This window comes from Oreochromis niloticus, linkage group LG12, assembly GCF_001858045.2.
Source record: "Oreochromis niloticus isolate F11D_XX linkage group LG12, O_niloticus_UMD_NMBU, whole genome shotgun sequence".
NCBI classification, from domain to species: Eukaryota; Metazoa; Chordata; class Actinopteri; order Cichliformes; family Cichlidae; genus Oreochromis; species Oreochromis niloticus.
Genome location: NC_031977.2, coordinates 14,221,757 through 14,240,406, shown reverse-complemented (window position 1 = coordinate 14,240,406; position 18,650 = coordinate 14,221,757). Strand labels below are relative to the sequence as shown.

At 40.6% G+C, this 18,650-nt stretch overlaps 2 protein-coding genes across 4 annotated transcripts in view; both read right to left on the bottom strand.

The window, feature by feature from the left end:
- LOC100709267 (GDNF family receptor alpha-2) overlaps positions 1-1,022 on the bottom strand; it is a 69,257-nt gene extending 68,235 nt beyond the window's left edge. For all 3 annotated transcript variants that reach the window (XM_003452653.5, XM_025897121.1, XM_005457475.4), the window contains exon 1: positions 366-1,022. In XM_003452653.5, the coding sequence (XP_003452701.1) occupies positions 366-417 (52 nt within the window). In that variant the 5' untranslated portion in view covers positions 418-1,022. The remainder of the gene's footprint in view (positions 1-365) is intronic.
- A 3,226-nt stretch (positions 1,023-4,248) lies between these two features.
- bco2l (beta-carotene 15, 15-dioxygenase 2, like) lies at positions 4,249-15,948 on the bottom strand. The gene is made up of 12 exons (XM_003452652.5): positions 15,860-15,948; positions 13,922-14,099; positions 13,476-13,687; positions 12,964-13,079; positions 12,765-12,867; positions 10,691-10,831; positions 7,935-8,095; positions 7,326-7,496; positions 6,697-6,834; positions 5,827-6,009; positions 5,526-5,636; positions 4,249-4,757 (listed from the first exon to the last, which is right to left on the bottom strand). Exons 1-12 carry the CDS (start codon positions 15,891-15,893, stop codon positions 4,641-4,643), a joined length of 1,665 nt encoding a protein of 554 aa, XP_003452700.1. The 5' UTR covers positions 15,894-15,948; the 3' UTR covers positions 4,249-4,640.
- Positions 15,949-18,650: the final 2,702 nt, after the last annotated feature.

Sequence of the window (18,650 nt, the reverse complement as noted above, 5' to 3'; positions counted from 1 at the left end):
AGCTGTGTTTTCTCGTTACAATAATGAGCCCTTCTTTCACTGTGGAAGCTGTGAGTGTGTTATGTGGGCTGCAAACGACTCACTCGCATAGACCAAGTTCGGTTTGTAGCTTTGGGTGAAAATCGAACATAGTCTAATCAAAATCAAACCCAATATAAGAAGAAAGCCATCAGATACCAGCTATACATAATTCATCTTTATTTTTATTTTTAAAGAGGGGATTACCTGCTGTTCTACAACAACTCCAGTATATATATTTTTTTTAAAGTGGTAAAATAACAGAAAATCCCTGCCACAGTTGTGTACATCATCACTAATGTCCTAATGTGCACGGCTGAGAGTGATTCTCAAATGGAACTTCTTACCTGGGAGCAGAACAAGGGTGCAGACGCACATCCACACAGTGACAGACTTCATTTTGGACTCAGCCGCAAGAAGGATGAGTTGTGCTACAATTACACGAATATTTCCACCTTTTCAAGGATTAATTCCTCTCTCCGGATCCGTGACCCAGGCGCAGGATAACTGTAAAAAACCCTCATTCAAATTTTAAAAGAAACATGCAGCTCCAAAAATATCCTCGAATCCCCAAAAAAGTAATCCACAATTTTATTTTATATTTTAATAATGGACAAATCACGACAAAGGAAAAAAAAATCCCTTGACACTGGGGAAAAAAGATCAAATGGCAATCAAACAAGCAGTCAATCCGTAAGAGCAGTTACTCAGGGTCCGTCTGCGCTGCGTTCATACCGACAAACTACTGAGACTTGATCTCTCCGCATTATAAGAGCTGCCCGCTCCAGTTGGCCCTTGTAGACAAATTGTCCCTAAAACAGTCCTTAAACTGGCGCAAAGCGGTCTGTGATAGCTATGTCAGTATTTCTAAGGAGGCAGAAGAACTCATCTGAAAGTCCTACAAAACGCTGACTGGTTTTTCCCCCCTCACCGGTGGTTCCCTCAAAAAGCTGCGCGCTCAAGAAGGGAGGGAACGCTTCTTTCCCACTGACTGCATGCGTGTCGAGGCATCGCAGCACTTTATAAAGCGGGGCTCCCGTGGGCCAGCAGAGGGCGCTGCTGGTGAGTGCTTTCACTGGAAGGCACGCGGTCATAGAAGACCATAATTAATGTTATCCCACAGAGCAATCATCAATATTCCTTTAACCCCTGGTCCACGGTATGTGAAATTATAGGGACCTCACGTGAGCTGTGTGGTATGTCTTTGATTCCACGTGGAGCTACAGGCCCCAGTGTTTAAAAGCATGTGCTTTTAATGGAACAATGAATGTGTTTCATAATATCCCTCTTACATGAATACTATCTTTTTTTCCATAAGAGATTCTTTACAGTTCTGTTCAATGTGCAGCTGAAGGGAAGCGAGGCCACAACTGCAACTGATCAAGGAAAGAATTATGAAGGAATAATAAATGCCTTGGCTTTTTTCAATCACAGTAAGGCAGCCAGCACACAGGGAATCTTTTATTCAATAATTTTTGCAAGGTCACCAGGCCAATTCATTTTTTTGGCTGACATCTAGGCTTGGGTTCTACAAACCACAGAAATTTGAGGTCTGATTTTTAGGAATGGGGATCAAAAGGTGGACGCTGCAATGATGATGAGAATGTCGCCATTCATTTCAACACTTCACACCATATCTGGGTTTTTTCCGGAGAAAGATTTGAAAGGGAAAATAAGCACAATGTCTCGTATTATATTTATGCTCTGAGGAAATAGCTAAGCCCACAAGCAGCAGAATCTGCCATTTTACAAAGTGGCTTCACATTAAACAAAATGACTTTGTTGTGCATCATCGCCTAAATAGTGCCCATAATGTCATAAATCTTTACAAATCTTGAAAACAAAGTCTCTATTTAGAGGTTGTGACAGTGACAAACTGCAAGGCCACTGGCTCATAATGATGTCTAACTGTCAGCCCAGGCTTTCATCCAAGAGGGAAAACAGCTTGCCATTATAATGGCAACATCAGCCTCATTCTGCCTATATCGGCCCGGGCTTATTCTCATCTCTCGAGTATGAAGTCGCTGTCATTATGAGGACACTGTAAAGCATCATCCACCATCATGAGTATCCAGAAACTGTCCTGAATTAGAGCTGCAGTGGCTGCTGGAGACTATTCCTCAAATGTTTTTTAAGTGGAAGTGTATATTTCAACAGAAAATGGCAACCTTTTGCCTTTCGTGCATCTATTTCAAATACCAGAGCAATTTCATCCCTTTATTTTAGCAGAGAAGCAAACAGTGATTTCTCACCAAAGATCGCATGCATAAACTGGATGAAGGCTACAGTTGCTTGAGTAGCAGGCTCGCGAGGAAGAAGGCATTTATAATAAAACAAAAAAGGCATGAAATCAAGAAAGAAACATTAGCAGTGGATGTACTGAATAAAAAAACAAACGTGAAGTCTTATTGAGGCATCATATTATGTCTATCCACAATAGTGCAATGTGGATAAATCCTCCCCTCGCTTTCTTTTTTTCTTCTTCTTCTTCTTGACATTGCATGATTCAGCTCCTCTAGGGGTATTTAATTGCTCCATTCTGACTTCATAAGGCATTTGCAATTTTATCACATTTTTTTTACACAATTGCATGCGTCTATAATTGTGCTCTTTTATAAATAGGCTCGTACTTATATGCAGTGGAGAGCGAGAGAGCATGTAGACAGATGCGTGCAGAGATGTGCGTAATCTATATGTCAAATAACTGGGCTCCCACAACACGGCTCAAGACCGTGAAGATGGAGAATGACAAATCTGGATATAGTAGACATGGTTCTCACTACTGAGGGAAATCACTCCCTGTCTTTTAGAAGTGTCTCTAATATGGTGAATATAGATGATATCGTTATGAATTCATGGGATATGAAATAATGATACAGATAACACTCAAAGTTAAGGCAATAACTTGTGCTTAGTGAGACAGCAAAGGGGTTCAGAGTGAGTTACTGCTTACTCTCATGGGTCAAATAAGAGCTCAGAGATTTGAAAGCTGTCACCTTGAAAGCAGGGAAGACAAACTTGAATGCTAGCATGTTTGTTTATCATGTTTAGTGTTCCCCTAATGACCGCTGGGCTCTACCCACATGAATCTGGCACATTTGGCCACCAAAGTGTTATCTATATTGTACCTTGAACGAGCCATGATGATGATTCTGTCTTTGTCATTTGGTAAATGGGATGGAGATTTGCTTCAGCTGCGTTTTTGGTTAATGAAACATTTAACCCAAGATTCATTTGGTGCAAAGGTCGCTGGATCACTCTCTGCTGGTCGCTGCCGGTGGAGAGAGTACTAATAAAGTTGAGCATCTCTTATGCTCACACTTGCACGCACGCACACAGGCAGGCACTCGAAAAGGTTAAGCATGACTGATTAGATTAGGAATTATAGGCTAATTAATGTGTATCTTGGGAGACATGTACAGCATGCTTATTAAAAGACACAGCTGCAGCTGAGCGGGGGAACATGACAAAAATGTAAGTGATTTCAATTCCCTGTGTTAAATTATTTCAAACAGCAAACTATGGCTTTATCCCATCCTATCTTATTCCACTCGGTGAAATAAGAGACACTGAAGATGAAACCTCTGCTTGTGTGTACCATACAGCCATAAATTATTTAAGGTTGGGACCTGCTGTTGCAAATTACCTTTGCAAAACTCTCGACTAAAAGTCGATTTTAGTCAAAGGGAAAATTTGTATAGTTCATAATATAGTTGAAACGCTACAGCTTCCAGCTGCAGAGCCTAAATTCAGTTCAAATCAGCCCATTCAAATCAACGTAAGAGGGAAAATTGCCAATGAAATAAGTATCATTAAAGTCAATTGTGGCGAGACAAGTGCCGCTATAGTAGGCCACTTCACACAATGGGTAGAGTCTGTGTATTGCACTGTTCTGTTCGGCTCGTGGCTTAATAGAATGAAATAACAAGCCACTCTATGCAAAGTCCTAAATGTTAGTGTTTATGCGTATGACAACTTTGTTTGGGGTTTTGTTTTGGATGGACAACACCAAATTTCTGATGTGACCTCCGCTAGACTCTCTGGAGGCTATCGACCAGTTAGTTCCATTTGTTTTCCAGGCATTTCAGACGTTGTCCATTTCTATCACATTACTTTGACAGAAATTGAATTTCCTCTGATGCATTTTTATGTATCCTAAGTGCTGTTCTGTTCTCCCTGGGAGTATAGCGTTTCCAGTGGTATGATGATGCAAAAACACTTTAACCGAAAAAAAAGGGAAACATATTTTATTTTAATGTATGCACTGAAAGGAAAGCACAATTTGAAATTCTTACAAGAGATCACGAGGACACATAGAGGACAAACTATATCAGTGTTCCGATGCCATGCTGGGCTCTCTGTCTTGTTAGCCTCCAAAAGATTGCCATCTTTCTAACAGTAATGGCAGCACACGGTGGGGACATGCACCTATTCCCATCAAGGAGGCACAAACAAATGGCATGAGTGTGCAGTTTTTCCAAGCTCTTATTTCTTTCTGTCTTTTACAGTTCAGGAGTTTTACAGGGAACGACATCGACAGAGATTTTCTATTTTGGGGATAAAGTGGCTGGTTGCTGGTTCAATTTCAGCAATTTGCCACAGAGTTGCAAAGAGTGGCAAATCTAGCCCATCTCGTTAAACACACCATGGGTCCCATATGGGATATTGACAGGGACCTCTGCTCTGCCCAGCTCAGAGAAGGTCTTGGCATCCAGAACAAGCAGGAAAGTACTTTTCTCCTGGAAACAGATACAGAGGAGGAAGAATATGTTATTGGAAGGGGAAAAAAAAGGTCACAGATCTCCCTTCTTGCTATAATGATACCGAGAGCACCAAAGCATTTGTCTTCTCCCATGCATAGTAAAAATATGTGTCTGCTCAGGTTGCAATAAGAGTATAACAGTCTGTTTATTATTATGTATATTTTTTCCTCTATAAATTTCATTGTATACACCCGATTTCTGTTTATATCCTTCATTAGTTTTTTATATGTGTGTGTGTTTTCTTTTCAAATTCAGTTTAGTTCCAGTTAGTTTCCACAATGGGTTTTTCAATTTAGCTTTTATTGTTTAAAAGTGTTTAGTGTAGTATTGCCACAGGCAAGATTAAAGAAACTCAGAGTAAGCATTACAATATAAGAAACACTCTGTGAAGGTAAATGACTCACAGTCATATAGACGTCACCGTGTGGACACATTTTGGTATTATTTTGGCTACTTTTGGCCCTTCTGGCAAAGTTTATGGCACAGTCAAATGTTGTGTGGGCCACACGAGTCTTAAAATATTATAAAGCACATGACATCTAGCCCCAGACTCACCCTGGATGGATCAGTCAGGCTACCCTAGAAGAAAATACCAATGGCCATATCCGGGCCACATACATTTTCACAGTTATCTGCTCATTTTTATTGTGTTGACAAACTAATTTTAGCCTTATTTATCTGTAACAGTGATGCACAAATACCATAAAAGGTGAATATCTCTCTCAGATAAATGGTTTCAATTACTTCTCTGGGTGTGATGATGACAGACAAGACAACTCCATCATCTTCCTCAGTAGCTTTAGGCGAAGCAACAAAGACAGGCTCAGACGGGTACAAGCCGGGATAACGCCACGCCTAGACAGGGGAAGATCACATAAACATACCCCTTACTCTCAACTTTTTCATGTTAGAAAACCAACTCACACAACCTACTGCTGCCCTCGATATGATAAAGAAACAGAAGTAGAAATAGCTTTGATGTGGTAATACCCGGCTCAGTTAACAATGAGGTTTCTCTAAGTGTACTCTTTGACTGATAGAAAACCTTAAGCTCCTTGGTGTGGACATCCATCTTGAGCAGGGAGTCACTGAAAACGTGTCCAAAGCCACAGGAGTAGAAGTAGCGGTAAGGCCTGCCATTGAACTGGCCATAATTGATCTGAGGGAACTCAAGGCCACCGAACTGCAGCAGCTCATCATTGTGAAGCTCCTCGTGGGTCATGTAAACCTGCAGGATGAGGGTTTTGCTCAAATCAGTGCAAGACTTTAGCCAAAAATTGAGACATAGTGACAGACATGATTTCATTGGTCCTGCAAATCAGTACAGCATTGTTCTCTCTGACAGGGAAATGAATGGATTCCTGCAAAAGGGCCAGAGCATCCATTAGTTAACAATAAATGAATTTCTCTTCATTTTACTTTAGAAATAAATGTAACTTCACGTGCAACGAGCAAGCAATATTTTTCTCAGTTTTCTTTTATCTTTTTTTCTGTGACTCTGGTCGCAGGAGCACTTTAACAGATGTTTTTCAGTTGCTGCATGCACTCTCGGAACAACAACGGAGGACAGTGTCACACAGGTAGTCATGACAACTAAAAGATCACATTTTTCTTTCAGCTTTATTCTGCTGTAAGAAAGCGGTGGAGAGCGAGCATGTGTGAGGATGCATAAGCCGTTAAACTCTAATTATTCACTTGAATAGTGGACACATCATTTTTATCTGCTGTAACTCGTGAAATTACTCTCTTGCAGAAAGTAACTTTCATCACGCTGGATAATTGCAGAGAATGTGTGGGAGTAAATTGGTTGTATTCATCATGATTATAGGCCTCCGTCTTCACCTGTTCCCAGTACAACCAGTAATGTACTGTTAAAAATCTTACTACTAAATCCAGGAAATGTATTGGCTCGTACCTCTCCAGGTTTTGTCATCCTCGCCGTGGCTTTACAGTTATGCAAAGTGATAAGATTTTCATCTGCAGGAGTTTGTTCATCCACGGTCAGTGGTAGGACATATCTTCTTGGAAGGTTTCTGCACAATGAGTTATAAAACTGCCAAAAGAAATCAGAGGGATATGAAAAAAAACTCCCAACTATCTGTGTTTGAATAAAAGGTGCGGCGCAACCTCAGGAACAATCACAGCCAAACAGATACAAAGTACTGTCACAAAACCATGTTCCTATGTTTTGATGAAAGTAATACACTCCACCACATTTGAAATCACAGATATTTCCAAAGCCTATTTCTTTGGAAACTGACAAGTAAGAAGAAGAGGAAGAAAAAAATAAGAAAACATCGGAGGCAATTGAACAGTCTATGCCTAAGAAACAGACAAATCCTCCACAAATCCTCGCTGATTCATATTTTAGGTTTCAGGGTGGAGGAGGGTAATGTTATGAATGCAAAACAAAATACTAGCTGAACAATGATGGATACAAAAACACCATTATGTGGAAGTCACTCGTGTTGTTGTTTTGGTAAAAGCCAGCATTTCAATCTGAGCTGTTCACTGATAACAAACTAACAAACTCAAGCCATTTACCTCGTCTATTTCCTCTCCTGAATTTCTTCGGAGGTTCTCCAGCGTGAACTCCCCAATGAGCTCGCCATCGTCCCCACAGCACATGTCCATAACCAAGAACCCACTGTCCTCAAAAGCGTTGATTTGATGGAGCGTAAACATGGGTCCTGTATAGTACTTCACTTCACTCTTCTGTCAGACCAGAAACATCAACCAGTGAGGACTCAGAATCGTACAATACCAAGAAAATAAGACAAAGTTAAAAAAAAAAAAAGACAAACGAGGTGATGTGCTGGGGTTTTTTTCACAATTGAAGACAAGCTCCCTGCTTGGCACGAATGTTATTGAGTTGCACCTTATCATTTTGAAAGTTTGTTATTATATGCTTAATGGGTATGCTGTGTAATGAGATGAAAAAATTGAGAGCAACAACACATGAGGAAAGGCTACACCATCAGAGTGTAGTTTCATCAAAATAAATATGAAAAAAATGTAATAGTGCATGAAGAGATCAGCTTACAGCTTTCCTTTTTTTTCCCTGTTCCGACTCCTCGGCAGCTGGTTGTGATTGTGTGTTTCCTGTTTTACCCTTGATTGTATACAGTAAATATGTGTTATAATATAAGTCACCTTTCCGGTGTGTCTGTTGACCAGATGGAAGATTGTTGCATGCTGAGGCTCCCAGGTCATGACTTTGCTAAAGCTCTTCCCCTGTATTTTGTACAGCATGAACTTCAGCAGGTCTATCTTGATTGGCTGCTCAACAAACACAATATAGTTCTCCGACATGACTAGAGAGGGAGGCACACACAGTAAGAAGTGGCTGCATTAAAAGACACATAAAAGATGTAAATGGTTTCGTGTGCATAGTGTAACAATGAATTCCCTTGTTGTTGCAGATGTAGTGTAACTAATCAGTGCTGTTTTGGGGAAACTAAGACTAAAACTCTCACATTATTTCAGCAGTTATTTATAGACTGGTGACAAATTACAGGAAAAACTAGCAAAAATCATATTGGTAACTTGAATGCACCTTGGCATGGGTTCTACCACAGCTGTAGTGCTCTACTTTAGTGACAGGATACAATTCTTTTAAAGGCACCACCACCGCAACCATTTTATCAAAAATTACTGACAAAATAGCATTCACATAATTTTAATATGTTCCTTGAAGAGACTATTGCCATATAGATGGAAGTGTTTATTCACAGGATAAAGGTAAAGAGCGCTAAAAACAACTTGTTTTAGATATAAAGCTACCTTTTACTCTAAGAAGACAAGTGGACCCACACCATGCCACGAAACACCCCCACAGTATAACAGAGCCACCAGATTTCTACCAATAGTTATCAAAGGGTCATGTTTTCCCTTTAGATTATCGACCATCAGTATGTACCTGCATGTAACCGGAACATTAGGTTCAAGTCTAGCATCAAGACATTTGATTTTGCACATAAGCACTAAACATGACTATCCACCAACTCTACCAAGAGATGTTGTACGCAACCTGGATTGCTGAACAATCTTCCCACACTTGCGGGATTTCTTGGTGTCTGAAAGTCTGGCAGAACATGGGTGGGCTGCCAGTAATATAGACATAGATATAATCAGGGAACTGAAGCAATGTAAAAGCCAAGTGGGGCAAGACTGGGTTAGATCAACCAAAGAATCAGGCTTTCATTAGCTAGTGTCAGCTTAAGTTCAATTATCAGTAGCTTATTTATCAACTTTTTGCTTCAGCTGATTGGTAACATCTAATCATGATCTGTGTAGTCATATTAACCCAACTCATGTTCATGCAGTCATTAGCCTGCTAAACCTTCCTCCACAACAATAACCTTCATATTACATGCCAAGCTTTTTATGATATTGACGTTACTCACACCCTGTGTTTGTACAGTTGCTGCAGGAATTTGTTGTCCCAGCAGATCCTACCCCTCATCACAATTTTCACCAAATATAGTTTTAAATGGTCAACAGTATTCTTATAGATCTTTTACAGATATCTACACTTACAGCCACATATTTAGGATGACCTGTTCAACTGCTTGTTAACTTATCTGCCAATCATAAGGCATCAAACCATTCAGTAGTTCAAATCAAGCATCAGAATTAGAAAGAAAGGTGATTTAAGTAACTTTGAATGTGACATGGTCATTGACGGGCTGGCCTGATTGTATCAGAAACTTCTCATCTTCTGGGACTTTCCCAGACAAGCATCTCAAGAAAATTTCCAAATAGTGGCGCTTATCTGGGGAAAATGTCAGAGGTCAGAGGAGAATGACCAGACTGCTTCCAGCTTATAAGAAAGCACCAGTAACAAAGATAACCACTTATTAGCTAAGCTCCTGTCAGCTAAGAACAGCATGATGAGGCTGCAATTTGCACAGGGTCATCAAAATTGGACAAAAGTCTCAATTTCTGCTGCAACATTCAGACCGTAGGGTCAGAGTTGAGCGCAACAGCATGAAAGCATGGCTCCAGCTTGTCTGTATGAATGATTCAGGCTGATGTCAGTGCTGTGGAATATTTTCATCACACATATTGGGGCCCTTAGTACCAACTGAGCATCGCTTAAACACCACAGCCTGCCTGACACATTGTTGCGGACCAAATGTATCCATTTTCTGATGGGTGCTTTCACAAAGTTCTGCCATCTCAACCTGGTTTCTTCAATATCGTAATGAGTTCACAGTCCTCAAATGAAACCCACAGTCACCAGATCTCAATCCAGTAGAGCACCTTTAGGATGTGGAGGGATGGGAGATTCACATCATGGATGTGCAGCTGACAAATCTGCAGCAACTGTGTGATGCTGCCATGTCAATATGTAGCAAAACCTCTAAGTAATGTTTCCAGCACCTTGTTGAATCTATGCAATGAAGAATTAAGACAGTTCTGGAGGCAAAAGAGGATCCAGCCTGGTGCTAGTTAGTTGTAAGTAAGACACCGGTGAGTGTGTAGACAAGCAGAAACTGAATAACATTTGGACAGCAAACATTGAAACATTAACATGCAAATTATAGCTATCTTGTTAGCAGTCCTGTCAGATTTAAGCCGTGGAAAAAACTACAGTAAATACTTGGCTGAAAAAATTGTGAAACTTGGAGGTAGAATTAAAAAGAGGAGGAGAGATACAGAGAGCTGAAATGAAAGACAAAGGAACTGTGAATGACAAAAAGGAGGGCAAGACTGGAATTAAAATCAGTGATTAATAAGAGCATTAAAAAGTTTCACTGAAGTAGATTCACCCAGCCAGTGCTGGAAAAAAAGCAAAAAACTCTCCCAGAATTCATTAATTTTACTTCAGTTTACATCCAGCATGCAGACAACTCTGAAAAGCGAGGTGGGGGGAACTCTTTGTTATGCTGTAGTGTGTTTCTCACCAAAGCTGTGGAAATAGGAAGGCTTCCTGGGATCAGCCGCAGGGATGGAGCAGATCACTTTGGCTCCACTCAGGTCGGCTGAGTCCTCCATTGCTGCCTTCTCCTCAGGAGGAGGCACACGGATGATGTTGTAGAAAAATCCTAAAGAATGTCCAAAATCACCTTGTGTTATTAGGCTGACTTTATTTCAAAGCAGAAACCCCAAAAGATACATAGAGACAAACCTGAGGACAGAACTTTAAAGATCTTGAGGTTTATCGTTAGCGGACATACAGACAATTTACAAGCAAGGACCACTCCAAACACCACCCCTATTTCATCTATCATCTTCATCATCAAAAAAACAGCAACAAAAAATATTGATAGTAAAGATGACAAATGAACTGGAATCAACAAGCCTGAAGTTCACTTTGAGGTTCAGTGGAAGTTCTTGGGAATGGCAATCCATAGAGTGCAAGAGTATAACTGGCAGGCTTCGGAAGACCAGCGACCCATGCTTAAGTGATCTGGAAGGGAAGGGGTAGCAGATGTGGTTGTTCCAATCAGCAGAGAAATACCAAAATACTAATTCCAGCGAAAGTGATGACTTGACAAAAATGGACAAATTTGGCAGGCTGAACTGTGGGACAGTACGAAGCCTGAAAGGTGAAGCGCACTGAGATTTACAAAACTGGAGGGACCTCAGAGCAATTAGTGCAGTAACTTTAACAAACCACTGCCTGTACTTAATATTATGACAGTGTAACTCTCCTTAACTGAGAAAGTAAGCACAGTGGTGAAGGTCTGTTGCACAGAGACGGTGGCCTGGATCGAATGGATTGACGTGCATGTGCCAGGTGGTTGTGCGGATATTCTGAACTGAGTGTGATGAAGATGAAGAGGACATCAAAAGTTAATTGGAGACAGTGCGCGCTTGAAAGAGGCTTTTGACGCTGAGGTAATGATGCAGATAATGATGATGCAGCTCAGATAAACTTTACAGTACTCATTTTAACTAACAAGAGCAGACTGGCATGGAAAAAGAAGAAACATGTCGAAAACTGGAAAAAGTAGGCTGAAAATGGAAATGAGAAGATATTCTGAATGTAGCGTGGTTAGACAAAGCATAAAGGTGGGAGCTGCTTTGACCTGTCATCATCATATTAAGTACAGTTGTCAGAATGAGTGAGAATGGATTTCTTTCCATCCATGCCCCAATAGAAGCACTCCATTACTACTGAGTAGACTGCAAAAAGTCGAGCTGATAGTGATTTTGACTGAAGGTAAAAGGCTGTTTAGCATAGAACCACCTTCTGCCATAACACCCAGCAAAACCAGCAAAAGTAGCAGCATCTGTGTGGAGTCGAATGTTGCTGTTTGTGGGACAGTTGATTCCAAAAAGAAAATGCTATTTAATGCTGACATGGGGGGATTGCCAGAGTCACACAAGCTGTCAAGGGTGATTGTAACAAGAAGCAAGGGTGGGGGATGATGCAAGTGAAAGCAAGTGAAAAATGAATGAGTGGCCCCGAAGAACTATGCACGTGTTGAAATCAAAGGGACTCCCTAAAGGGCAGCGGTTGATGTTTGCTGCAGGAAGGGGTAAGAAGAAAATATTTGGAGGAGGAGACTGAAGCGATTGAGTACTTTGATGGCAGGAACCCTGAAACCAGATGGTGCAGAGTATTGCACTGAGGAACTCAGAAGATGAAAGTTGGAGAGAAAATGGACCAGATATGGCATTTTATGGTCGTCAATAGGGCTTTACAAGGCTTTGTAAAGTTGTCACCAGAGATTATCCTATTAATACCTGGTATATAGCACCCACAGGGAGCTTACAAACAGGAGATTATTGTGGGACTACTGTTGAAGCAAATAAACATGTGTGTGTGTGTGTGTGTGTGTGTGTGTGTGTGTGTGTGTGTGTGTGTGTGTGTGTGTGTGTGTGTGTGTGTGTGTGTGTGTGTGTGTGTGGCAGGTAGGAGGATATAGATGCATTACAGGAATGCGGCTTTTGGGGTGTGAACATCATATAAATTCCAATCATAGCTCAACATGGTAAACTACTGAGAAGGAAAGAGCAAAGACAGGTTACCACTTCTGCTGTATGAGTTGCCCATGTTGTACGTGGAACCATCGCGGTCGTAGTGTGGATGGGCTGAAGCTGAGTTGACGGCGATATACTGACTCCAGTCCACCTTATAAAAAAATAAAATACACACCATTCTGATCATTGACCTCGCTACAAAAAAGCTGGAACATGCAGTCAAAAGACACATTTCTCACTGACTCACTTTCTCTTTTGTCTCCAGGCTTTGTGGATTTACTCTCCTCATGTAGTTGGTTTCTGTACTCACGTAATAGTCCCCCTTGTACTTGACAAAGTTCACATTGGCATTATCTGTTGGCTCTGGGAGACAAAACATATCAAATGTAGCTCTTTAGCAGAGCACTTTATGCCATCCTTTTGATCCCCATTCCCTTACAGCATACACACGACGAGATCCAAACTCGCAAATATTGACTTGTGCTCTTTTTACCTCAATAAAAAACACAATGTAATGTCCCAGCTTTCATTTGTCTGCAAAAGCCTTTTGCTGTGCAGTCAAGAACCTGGGCACTGAAGAAAGATTATCCATATATACTTTTCTTCTCACATATTTTTTTGTTTGATTTTTACTTTGCGCTGGTAACCTGATATAGTAAATGGTGTAACACTGTATTTGGCAGCGCTAGTGCTACACCATGCTGCACAGAAGCAGAGTACACACGGGGAAAATGCAATATGTAAAGAAGACGCACGTACTCGGAGTCTGAAAGCGTGACAAGAAGCGTGCAAAGATGTTCTTGCAGGGATCAGGCATGGCTAATGTCCCAAACTCTGAAACCACGATGCGGTTCTTCTCTGAGTTTTCGACAAATGAGTCACTCCTAAGGAAGCGGCTGCTGTAAGTGACATTGCCCTCACGGATGTGGAACCTGTGCATCATGGCCATGCCATCAAACCAGTGGGTGTATCTGAGAGCAAAAAAGAGAATTAATTTCCCAGCAGGATATTCATGTAAGACAAAGTAGAGGGAATGTTGTGAGAATTATGAGACAGAAGAGAGTGGAAAAAAATAATTATTTGAGGAATCGGTGTCTTATTCAACAAGCACTGAGGGAAAACTGTCTTTTCTATCTACAGTACAGGGATGTGTTTACAATCTACCATGGTAATACAGTGTTTTTTTCATAGTGTTCCTCAAATACCTGTCTGTTCCAAATTCAAATTTCCCAGGACCATTTCTCAGAAAGCTCCCATTGATCCAAGGTGGAATTGTTCCCTTTATGGTTGTAGGGATGGGGTCGGGGGTTTCCTCTGCAGAACGGACCAGAGGCGCCAAGCACTCGAGTCCACTGGCCTGCGGACATCTCTGCCTACTGGATACTGAGAGAGGAGAGAAGAAGCACTGAAAGGCTGGTAAAGCACATTATAGTATACACTGTGTTCTATATTACTGGTCGTATGCACTGGTGGGTAACATGTTGCTGCAGACTCGCATTTCTTAAAAGACTCTGAAGGAGAAAGTGAGGTTAGATCCTAGACATAAACCATGGGATGACATTAACTGGGGGCCTTGGATGTGACTAATTAGCAAACCTTTATTTATTGTGAGATAATTGTGTAAACAACTCCATCCTGTATGTCCTTTGTTGGCTCTTCCGATGTTTGGTTATCCTCAAATCAAACATTTAAACTCTGCATGTGAAGGGAAGTGGTTTTGTGAAACATTCATTATCTCTGATAGGAGACGGTTTATGCTTTCACAGCTCCTGCTAGTATGAAAAGACGGCTCTCCGGGGTCATGCACTACAAATGACACCTGCACTGCCTGTCTTATCTGTTATTCAATAACCCATTCCTGTTCACTACCTCATATCTCTCCTCATAATGTGAACTGTAAAATATATATGAGAGTGACGTGATTAGCAAAAGCAAAACACTCAGGGTTCAGCGCGGGGCACCATGCTGAGCTTAGCGTACAATATCGCAGTTTTCCTGACCACGTTATTGCGACAAATCAGCAGAGCGAGAATTTCGCTCATTGCTGTCACACGAATACAACAGGCAATAAAAATGGGAATGTGTGATGGGAGATATAACCACAGTAGGCTTTAACAATCTCTTACTATGTTGATTTGGGTGGGTTTCGAATGTGATTACAGCAGCATTGCAAATGACGCCTAAATGTGTGTCTGTCATTTTTAGGAGGCTATTTTCTGAGCTTCCTACTGCTACATTCAAAATTAAGTTTCTTGAAAACAAAACAGCAGCACTGGCAAGCCCAGAACTGTTGTTGATAATAGCTTCAGGTATTACTTTTTAAAAATATATATATATATTTTTCTTTTTCTTTTTTTTTTTTGGATAAGTGCAACAGTAGTTTATTTGCAACAGCTATTTCTTTAATGAATTGTTTCCCTTCTAGCACCAACAGTACAGTCAGGATACAAATGAATGACCTCGTTAGAATTTGCTGCTATAATCCTGCACATCTTTTTAATTTATGTTCTTTTCTTTTTTTTTTGTCACTGTGTAGGGGCCTGTCAGCCGCTCTTCAAGTTAACAGCTGAGAATGACTAAAAGCTGTTAATGAGACATTGTGCATATTCTTTTACCAGCTCTGATTCAGCAGTCCTTAGAGCAGGAACAATACAAAATGCCAGGACGTCTTTTTGTAACTTGCAGCTCTGATTTCGAAATGCAACATTATGACTAGCAGGCCTAACTGCATTAACCGAATGCACACCTATATTTTGTGTGGAACTGTATGGAAAGGCTTTTTTAACATTTGATGCTATCAAACTGCCTCTCTTTTGTAAAAGGGGGAGGCGACAAAGTCAAATAGTGCCACATATCTCGACACATTTGTTTTTTTTATTGTACTTGAGATTTTGATTTACTTACTCCTGTTCTTAGTCACGGGTAACAAAAAGCAGCCTCTTGTAAGGGCTTCGAGGTTTTAGTGTTTGTGTAGAAAACAGGCTGGAGTGAGCTCAATTCACCAGTTACTAAACGCGGTGCTATTACATATTTTATAATGCAATAAAATATATCAGGAAAAGACGGGTTCAGCCCCATTTCATTCTTCTTACGCATATGTGCACATCTTCTGGCTACATTATCGGAAAGAGGTTTCTACTCACAGCTGCGCGTTTGGGGCTCTGCGGTTTTGGACATGGCTTGTTGGTCTGTGTTTGAGCAGAGAAACACACAGGATTTATGCAGTGCGGGAGAAAAAACTTCAACCTTTGAACCCTTGTTAAGTAACTGAGTCCAGGCATTAAACAATACAATACTAGCAGAATACAAGTCTAGTAAATCATTAACAAGTGGAGCGGGAAAAAAGCAAAACATGGTCATCTTCATAATATTTTAGCCTTGATATCTTAAGTTTAGCAAACAGACAAAAAACATTTTCACTATTTACCTATTTACAATCAAATGAATGAAATGAAATGAAATGAAATGAAATGAGCTGCTCTGGGTGTGAAATCAGTCATAAAGGATAAACTTGTGAACTGAAAAAGTCACGTAACGTTATGATCCTGTTTTTTATTAATACTGTAAATGTCTGTGCCACTGCCCATAGTGAGTGCATGTTTACGGCTTTCATCTGATCCTGTTCTGCTCTGCATAGCTTCACATAATGTGTGTTTTCCAATGCAGTCAAGGTCCCTGTGTATTTGTACTAAAATCAAATTATATAAAATGTCTGTAATTACTGTAAATGTTATTATACGTGGCAGTAGGTTACACTGCTTGTTATCTCTTTCATGTGGACTGATGAAACTAGAGATTGCAATACACTGGTGCCGACTGCAAAAGTATGTGTATAAACAAAGGTGATGAGGAATATTTTTAGTGTAATTCCAGTGGTAGCTGCATATACGATGTTCCACTCTTGCTCTAAAAAGACACAGTGGCACAAAAAATAAATTACTCCGAACTAACGTGCAGATACAAGTGCAAAAAATGTTTTGGGAGATGTTTTATGCAGGAATATGCAGCATGTTTAAAATGCCATCTTTGATAGAGGCTATGATCTATTGCAACAGTGAGTGTAAACTGTAGTCACATAAACATACCGGACACAAATGCAAAATGAGGTAAAGAACATATGAACGCTGTAGACAGATCTTAATAGACTGCACCAATTCCCACTACTCCTCTTTATTCTCTAACACTGAAAATGAGAGAACAGGCAAGTATGTGCAAGACCTGTAAGGAGACCAGTTGGGTCATGATGTGCTCACGAGAATTAATGAAATTAGTATTCCCCGTCCTGGGAGTATTAAAGCACAGTTAGCAATGAATTTAAAACCCGCAGTAAACAAAGACACAGAAATGAAATAAACGTGCAACAATCAAACCAAACGAGAAAGCAGGGAAGGGTTTCTGGTAACATCAGCATCAAAGATAAAAGCAAATCAGCAGCAGACAGCCGACAGATTTACTTGAGCCCTCTGGCTCAAAGCACGCTGCCTATGGCAACTAAGGCAGCCACTGGAAAGTACAGCTGTGTATTTTTTTAAAGGCAGAAAGCTAAACATTTGGGACATTAGTGGGTTCAGAGTGGGCTGAACTATTGCTACAAACCAAAAGACACACTCATACAGGCATACCACATACCAGTGACAGAGGTATGCAAGAGAAAATTAGTTCAAAAACCACAAAGCTGGCTGCAGCCAAAAGCACACAATAATATTTATACATTACTGCAAAATGTCTCTTGTTTGTGCCACTTGACAACGGCAATGGCCAGTGCAGTGTTTACTGCCCCAGTGTGACACAAACCAACCATAAACCTCGCACTCAGTGTCATTCGGAGTTCAGCTGCACTTCTGATGGGGGGAAGCGGTCTGAACTGTATCTGTTGCAAACCCCCAGGAGTGGGGGAGGAAAGGGCGGGCGGGTGGGGTTCCAGTAAATGAGGTGTTGTGCTTTCCTCAGCCATAAAAGCAGTGAGCCTCGTCTCAGCACACGACAGGCTACCTTCGGCTTCGTATAAACACGCGTTAGTGGTAGGGACTATATTTGGGTGATCAGAGGTTTTGGGCTAAATAAAAAGGTGGTGTAAGAGTTCAGGTCAGGTCTATGTGTTTTCCTACAGAAACTGCATTATTATTCATGCGCATTTTTTTTTTCTTTTCCCCCCCTCCCCGTTCTGTGCAGCTGTATCACTTCAACATCCACCTCACTTCATTATCTTGCCACTATCAAATTAATGAATACAAGAGGTTTAATCAGAAAATGGAAGGGGAAAGGAGGCATCTGCTTTGGACACTGGCTTGTAATAAGTATAACAATGTTTTTTTAAATTAGAAGAGTGATTTTAATTAGATTTCAATTAATTATATATATAAATACATATGATAGCTGTAGAGGAGCTCTCTCACACACACACACACTAAGGTGCACTTACACTCGCGCCAACACACTCAGACATGCACGCAAACACAAGCACACATAAGCCGGGGATGTCTAAGCTTGTTTGCTGTAGTTGCCTTTCAAGTGTTTTTTTTTTCTTCCCATGGAGAATTTGCTTCTCTTGTAAACTCTAAACGAGCAGCTGTAACCCAACTTTTAAGCAAAACTGTTTCTGTAGATTCAAGTGTTGCACATGTTCATGGCAAAGGTGTTCTCAGTGGAGAACAAATGTCTTGCTATCACTGTCAGTCTCCAAGTCTTGTCTGACCTCTTTTTCAGATTCTGCAGCCCACTTCACAGAAGGTAATTTTCTGAATGACTCACATTACAAATGCATACATAATCAAGTACAGCATGATTTTCTGTTATTCTTCCTTATTTCCTTTTTTTTAAATAAATGACTATAGATCAGTTTGGTGTCTAAGCAGATAAATTGTCCCATCTAGTGGTGAACTAGGAAACTAAATGATTCATGAGCAAGAAGTCCAGTCTGCCATGAAGTAGTGT

What these genes read in the sequence shown, in the direction of transcription:
- bco2l (XM_003452652.5), bottom strand. Translation starts at nt 15,893, where the DNA reads ATGTCCAAAACCGCAGAGCCCCAAACGCGCAGCT. An exon ending in GCCTGGAGACAAAAGAGAAA is followed by an intron (nt 12,868 to 12,963) that starts GTGAGTCAGTGA and finishes TTTTTTTATAAG; the next exon opens with GTGGACTGGAGTCAGTATAT. An exon ending in CAGGAGAGGAAATAGACGAG is followed by an intron (nt 6,835 to 7,325) that starts GTAAATGGCTTG and finishes TTCTTTTGGCAG; the next exon opens with TTTTATAACTCATTGTGCAG.